The 7823-nt window shown below is 43.4% G+C and overlaps 1 protein-coding gene across 1 annotated transcript in view; it reads left to right on the top strand.

The window, feature by feature from the left end:
• Window positions 1-3957, top strand: part of LOC102004372 (intelectin-1a) — a gene marked incomplete at its 5' end in the record, with an annotated part of 59265 nt that extends 55308 nt beyond the window's left edge. The window contains 4 exon segments of the mRNA XM_013522493.1: window positions 195-353; window positions 763-883; window positions 1889-1992; window positions 3710-3957. Coding sequence (XP_013377947.1) covers window positions 195-353; window positions 763-883; window positions 1889-1992; window positions 3710-3862 — 537 coding nt within the window.
• Between the last annotated feature and the right edge of the window lie 3866 nt (window positions 3958-7823).

The following is a 7823-nucleotide window of genomic DNA, read 5'->3' as shown; positions in this document are numbered from 1 at the left end:
GAAAACCCAACAAAAATGGGGCACCTGGGTGTAGTGGAAACCATTATCTGCTGGAAATGGTAGTGCCTGAATCCACCTGTCCATCTAGCTACTTGAAACACTGCTGTAAACTTAGCCGCATGGTTCATGTATGTATCTTCTTTTTCTCACAGGGTCTGTTGGCCTGGTCTACCTGAGTGTTGTTTGTTTTCTAGAACCCTGGCTACTATGACATCCAGGCCCAGGACCTGGGCATCTGGCATGTGCCCAACAATAGCCCCATGGAGAATTGGAGGAACACCTCCCTGCTGAGATACCGCACGTTCGTTGGCTTCTTCCAGCATCTGGGACATAATCTGTTTGGCCTCTACCAGGTACACAGGGCTGCTGGCTGTGTTGATTTTCATGGGTCTAGAGAGTAGCAGGTATTTGAGTTCAAGAAGGAGCCTCCTTCCCCTGGTACTATCTTGCAGGTTTGCTATGCTATAATTTACTCAAAGCTTCTGTCCCAATTCTGTGAGGGATCCTGACCCAGGGAAAGCAAGTGACCCATGAGAGTGAACTGGGAGAAGAAAGACCAGGGATGGGGAGAACAAGAGAATTTGAGAGTGAGCTCAAAGGGGGCTGATACGTTGGAGAAACACAGCCAAAGGGAAAGATCCCCATGTTGTGTGCATTTGAAATAATGTCTGTTTTCAAGAACAGAATATTTCCCTTCTGTGCAGCATCCATGTGAGAGCCAACACTGTTGTCCTGACTCAGTGACTTCTTCATTTCCCATAGAAATATCCAGTGAAATATGGAGCAGGAAAGTGTTGGACTGACAATGGGCCTGCGATACCTGTGGTCTATGACTTTGGCGATGCTCAGAAGACGGCAGCCTATTACTCCCCAAATGGCCGCAGTGAGTCTTCAGTGCTCCTCTGAAATCTTTGTAGGAAAGGTGATAAATTCAGTTACAACAAGTAGCAGGTATCTATCACTTATGTAGCATGGTTCTTCCTACAAGTGTTCTATGTACAGTATTGTCTTGCTTAATTTGCACAGCAACCCTTGAGACCTGAACCAGTATTGATTCCCTAGTACAAATTAGGAAACAAGCAGGGAGAGGCTTAGGAATTTCTGTTATTTCAAAGGCCTATGTGGGTTAGTGAGAGAATTTGCACTGAAGAAATTTGCCTCTAGACTCTGCTCCCAACAACCCTATTACCAGCCCTTCAGTAAGTTGTTAGGAACAAGCCAGGCCCATGTGCACAAGGCAGAAGAACAATGCTGAGATAATTACACACACACACACACACACACACACATATATATATATGTTTTTTTTTTTTTTTTTTTGTACTGTGAATTGAAATCAGACCTGGCACTTGCCAGGCAGGTGCTTGTGCTGCTGAGCTAACAGTTATAATTCTATTTTGAGCAGTAATTATAACTTAGTTTAATGTGAATCTAAATTTGCAGAATATCCATCCTAGAGGCTGTGCCTATGCTATAAAATTCACAGCTGTTATTGTGTACATCTGGGCTTTGAGGTTTTAAAGTGAATGAAAATATGAAAGGCGCAAAGAGGATCAGTGTGAGCACACTTGCTAGTTGCTGTAATGTGCCCATAGTGATGTTAGTGGTGATTTTCTTGCATTGTTGAGTTTATCTCTCTACCAGCCACTGCCAGTGCAGAGGAACTTTGTGAGGACCAGTTCTTGGGCTCTGGGGTATGGCAAGGTCCCTCTTGGCTAGGCTTGGGCCTGGTGTAAACCATTTGCTGGGTACAGTGGTTTTGGCTCCACTGGTGCTGGTGAAGTGTTGGGCTGGAACCTGGATCTGGCATAGACAGTTTTTGACCTGGCCCATGGGAAGCTATTTCCACCATCTCCCTTGAATTTTGTTTTCTCCCTCTTGTTTCCAGATGAATTCACTGCAGGATATGTCCATTTCAGAGTATTTAATAATGAGAGAGCAGCGAATGCCTTGTGTGCTGGAATGAAGGTCACTGGGTGTAACACTGAATTTGTGAGTTTTTGTGGTCACCAAAGGGACCTTTGAACAATGTTGTTTGTCATTGTGTGTGTGTGTGTGTGTGTGTGTGTGTGTGTGTGTGCGTGTAGTGTGGTTTTCCCTTGTGTTTCCCTGGCTCTTGGGGACCAGAAGCATAGGACTCTCTGTCTAGGTACAGACATTCTGCCTTTCTGAAGAACAAAATGAAGGATGCCGCCTTGATATTTGTTCAGCTTTTGCCATAAAACACTCAGTTGCTTCGGGTTAGGGTGAGGCTTATGTTCAGGAACAGCCCATGATACATTTTGGAGCTAAGACTGACCAACACTCAGCCTTGTATTTCTCCACCTGAGGTTTAATTTTCAGAATAAAATTTGGTATTCTCACTCATGTCTGAGGCTCGGATAAATGCACACTGTGGAGTGACAATGAGGAGAGTCCCAATATCTTACAGTGGAACTCACCCAACATACTGTTGTCCTCCCACAAAAGACTTTGGCCTGTGGTCATCATGGGGACTGACTGTCAGTGCAGGTATGCTCAGCTGTCACCTACAGCAACCATGATGTCCCCCTAAGTGAGAGAAATTAGACACATGCAGGTACGTTTTCCACAGTCAATAAGGCATTGGCCAAGAGACAATTATAAGGGAGCACTTCAGCTGTCCAGGGTGAGCATGATCACTTGCGACCCAGCCGTTCACACACTAACAGTCTGCAAAAAGTGTCCTGAACTGCTGGCAGGTGACCCTGAAGACCTCCTTCTTCTTTTATTGCTCAGCCATCAGCTTGTCTCTTCCCAGTTAGGATGAGGCAACTTTGCTGTCAAGGAGGACCCTCCAGTCATAGTGGAGAATGATGACTGGGAGGCACTAAGGGACAGGTCTCTTTGTGACAACTTGTCTTCCATGGCACCTCTCAGCCATGGCCCAAAGCATGAATAATGCAGTGTGCATGGGCACCACCCACTCTTTAGAAAAGCTTGCATGGTCAACTACCGTGTACTGTACAGGCACACAGAGTCACATGTTCTTGTCTAGCAACTAGCAGAATAGTGACACAAAGATGGCATTACTATATAAAGACTGTGAAGTATAATAGATATATGAACAAGGGGCCTGGGAACGGAGCTGAGTGTTAGAATGATCACCTCATATGTGTGAAACTTTTGAGTTTGATGTCCACCAGTCCTGCTCAAACAAAACAGAAGCAACTAGAGGCTACAAAAGCATGTAACTGCGGTGGGTGTATCAGAGAAGTGGCTATAGAAAAGGTAACTTCAAAACTGATTCTTGAGAAATAGATATCCATAATGTCTTGATGCAGTTTAGGTTGAAAGAACAGTGTGTTCAAAGCCACTAGTGTTTTAGAAGGGATGTGATGTTGAGGGAGCTGCAGGGTGTTTTGCAGCCTTGGTGTACAGGGTGTAAAACCAAGAGCGTCCTACCATCTTTAAGGAAGAGGGAGATGTGTGTCCTGCTAGGCAGAAGCACTTAAGGTACTCATGAAGAGTCTCAGCAGGGACACTGAGAATGAATGTTCAGAAAGGTGGAAATAAAGTCAAGAGGAGACACGTTGGAAATAAAGCTGAAGTAAGAGAGGTTTTTATGGGTGTAGTAGATGAAATCTACCAATGGAAATTCTCAATGAGAAACAAAAACGTAGCCACTGAGATATGTTTAACTTTACCAGCTGATCTCTCATTACCCTTTCCTCCTTTCCTTCTTTTGTAGCACTGCATTGGTGGAGGAGGTTACTTCCCAGAGGGTAATCCCTCGCAATGTGGAGACTTCTCTGCTTTTAACTGGAATGGATATGGGACTCATACCGGATGGAGCAGTAGCCAGGAGATAACTGAGGCAGCTGTACTTTTGTTCTATCGCTGACACGGTCTTGCTAAGAGACCTGGCCTTGCTCTACCAACTACCACGTCCAAGTGATGGAGGCTGACTTACCTAGTGTCTAGAATGCCAGTGGCTGAGGAAAGGGAAATAAAGCATTTTTCCTGAAGCCTTGGTGTTTCTGTGAATTCTTTGCATGCATGGGTGGAGAACTATAGGAGTTTTCAAAAGAGTGCATATTGTGGAGTGATTCGATGTCAACCCCTTTCGTGCTTGGAATGTTAGAGTTTAGCAATTCCGATAGAGGAAGATGTTGCCCTACAAGATCCTCTCAGGTAGCCCCTTAAAATAGCCAGAGGAATAAAGGCAAGGGAGGAGGCATTTTATCTAATCTATTCCTATTCATCTATATGAACTGAACAATTAGAAACTGAATATTTTAAAGAAGATAATAGTAGTGCACCAAAGAAGAAAGGGATTACTCACATTCATATTTGGTCCATTCGTTGTTAGCTGTCTTGGTTACTGTTCTCTCATTGATGAGACAAAATAGCCAGTGGCTAAAATTAAGGGAGGAAAGGTATATTTAGCTCACAATTTGTGGTTTCAGTCTATACTCGGCTGGTGCCAAGGTAGAGTGGCAGATGGCAAATGGTGACAGTTCATGGCAGTGGAAAACAGCAAAAGCAACAAGAGCAAAAGGGAGGAGTGGGAAAAACAAGCCTCTTTTCCTCTTGTATATTGAATGTAGGCTGCCCACCCCAGGATTGGTGTAGCACTCACATCCATAATCCCAGCATGGGACCATGAATCAATCAAATCTCTAGAAGCTTGCCTCATGAGTTTACTGAGGCTTTGGGGTACATCTTGACACAAACCATAACAGTGGCTGTGGATATTTTCTTATGGAAACATGGGTTTAACAGGCATATGATGATGATGACTCTTTAGTATCTAACCCTGCTGGGCTTCCATCTTTAGAAGCTTATTCTTCCAAAGGAGCCAAGTGATTAAATCATCTTCATAGTGTTGTATTGGTACAGATACAATGGACAAAGACATTAATCCTGACCCCTGACTAAATATTAGGCATTTTGTTGAGTTTTCCTCTAGAACAAAAATATTACTTTTTAATTTATTCAGTACATAATGATTACATTTATCACGGGGAGTTGGTACATATACATAACACACAACTATTCCCCTTCTAGGTATTTTCTCAAAAGTCATAAAATCATCATAGTTCAATGGCATGTGCATACCCATGTATATAGCAGCACAATTCATAATAGCTAAATATTGGAAATAGCCTCCATGTCCATCAACAGATGAATGGTTAAGGAAATGTGTTTTTGCACACTGGAGTACTATTGTGCCATAAAGAAAGAGAAATCTGAGTCATTTGTATGTAATGAGATGCTTCTCAAGAGGTAGTGTTAAGCAAAGTAAATCAGATACATGAGCTTAACTATTACATGGCTTCACTTATATGAGAATCCCAAAGTATAAATAATTAAAGAACAAAATGAAGGATAGAATATAGAGAGATATTTTGCAAATAGGAAGGAGACCAAGAGATAGAGTGAGGTGTGAAGGAGTGGGAAGTTTGGATATTGGCTTAATAATATCCTTAGTTATTGCAGGCTGATCAGGTCCACAATCTCCCAAACAAGTGTATGGCAAAGGCTAAACAAACAGAGGCAAATGGAGTGATTTCAGGGCTCCAGGAAGATCAAAGCCCTTTCACAGAATTTGGGGTTCTCAGAGCTAAGATCAAGACCTTCTCTGGGTGGCCTATATTTATTTGTTTATCAGAAGATGGAAGGGGAGTATTCAAGAAAGGGGGGAATTACTCAAGGACTTCCCCAAATAAGGTATTAATTTAATCATTAATAAGGATTAAGTTAATCCACTCAGATGTGAGATGCCTGAGGCTATAGTCTTTATCTGGTTGAGATGGGTCCGGGTGTCCTTGGCTTTGATCTTGTCTTATCCTTTGAGGTTTTCTGGCTTCATCCCCCATTATAGGCCTTAGTAGGAATTAGTGACTCACACAAGTTCACTCACTATGAGTTCACTGTCCATTTCTGCAGAAGGAGCCTAGGCCTTTGACAGGTTCACAGGTGAACATGAAAAGCCAATTTGTTAATTTAAGTCCTGCTCGGGTTTGCTTCATAATGGTCTCCATCAGTTGGGTACAGAAAAAGAATTAACATGTGCTAATTCCCATTCTGTGGTTGTCTCTTCACTCAGTTGATTGTTTCCTTTTCTGTGTAAATGTTTTGAATTCAATATAACCCCATTGTTTATTCTTGATATCTTTTCTTGTCCAGTTGATGGTTGGTTCAGAAGGTCATTGCCTATGCCTATGTGTTTTCAAGTGTTTTACTTCTTGTATCATCCAGCAGATTATGTGTTTTTATTTTAATATTGTGCTGGCTTATATCTAGTTGTTTTCCCAAAATCTCATGCAGTCATAGGCTAAGTTTTTGGAGATGGCTGGATCTAGCATGTGTAATGCTGGAATTAAGGTTGTGGTGCTGGAGCTAAAGATGCTCCACTCTGGGTTTGGGATAAAATGAAGGCAGGGCTGCTGCTGCTTTCTGCTTTTGCTGCTGCCTACATTCCATGTCATGAACTGTTATATCTTCTCATTGACATGGCCCTGCCATGAAGCCAGCTGACTATGGACTGAAACAGCTACAAACTGTGGGCCAAATAAATTTTTCTTCCTTTACCTTGTAGGTGTCAGGTATTTTGTCTCAGCAATGAGAAAATAATTAAGACAAATTTTGGTATGAAGATGGGAGTTGTTGTGATTGTATCTGACCATGTGTTTCAGGAGTCTTTGGAACTGGATTGTGGGAGGAATTTGGCAAGATTTGCAGATGCTGGCTGAAGAAGCAGCCTAGGAATGGAAGGTGTACTTGATAGGAGATCCTGCTCTCAGCTCAGAAGACCAGAATGCAGAGATAACAGCAGTCAGCAAAGACCAGGCTTCAGTTAAGAACAAGGACTGCATTGGCCTTTAGACTCCAAATTATGAGTGTTAAGCTTTGGCAGAAAATCTGTGTGCATTTTGCTTATGTCCAAAGACTTTGCCTGTGCCTGAGATGAAGGCCATTGGACTAATTAACCTAGCAGAGGAAATTTCAAGGCAGTATAACATTGAGGTGATAGTATGGCTACTGTTAGAGGCTTTGAGCCAGATTTATGTTGAGAATTGAGAACAAAGAGCCCAGCAGAATGATTTCAAATGTTTTGAATGTGGCCAAAAAGGAAGACCTATAAAGTTGTAGCCTGCCAAAGATGGAACAGAGGAGAAATTAGTCACTGAAAAGATTAGTAATAAAAAGCTAAGTATTTTACTAGAGGAAATAGAAAAATGGCTGGAGGACATTACAAGCAGTGGCCAAACTGCAGTGTTTGCTGCCCCAAAATTGAAAAGGTAAAGAAAGATTTTGCTTTGGAAAGAGAGACAAGAACATTATGTTCTAGAAGGGAACTGGCCTGGGGAAATCGTTCTTGAGTATTGGGTTGACAGCACTCAGCAATCCAAACAGTCAAACCGTACAGTGAAAAAAGAAGCAAGCCTGCGGCCTTTGGGCCAGACCCCAGCCACACAGGCACCTGGGAGGTGGGCTGCCTGCACTCGGGAAGCTGTGTGGCGGGGAGCTCCCACCTTTGGGCCAGACCCCAGCCATGCAGGTGCCCAGGAGGTGGGCATCTGGGAAGCTGCGCAGTGACATGCGCTGGCACATGCTGGCCATCAAACCAGCCACCCCCACACGGTCGAGAACTATCATGGCACAGAGAAGCAATGACACAGTTGGCTTGCCACGTGCTGGCAACAGAGGCCTGCCCGCAGACCTGTGTGAATCATCCAGACATGGAGAAACCCCTGGGAGTACATGCCACACAATGGGTCACTCTTGCCCCTGCTGTTGAGAACCAGAAAGGTCCAGAGTCAGTGGATGTGCAGCTGCTGAACAAGGACTTGGAGAAC

Source organism: Chinchilla lanigera, unplaced genomic scaffold, assembly GCF_000276665.1.
Source record: "Chinchilla lanigera isolate Chin_1 unplaced genomic scaffold, ChiLan1.0 scaffold00067, whole genome shotgun sequence".
NCBI classification, from domain to species: domain Eukaryota; kingdom Metazoa; phylum Chordata; class Mammalia; order Rodentia; family Chinchillidae; genus Chinchilla; species Chinchilla lanigera.
The sequence above is the reverse complement of the archived record's forward strand: the minus strand, read 5'-3'. Positions and strand labels throughout refer to the sequence as shown.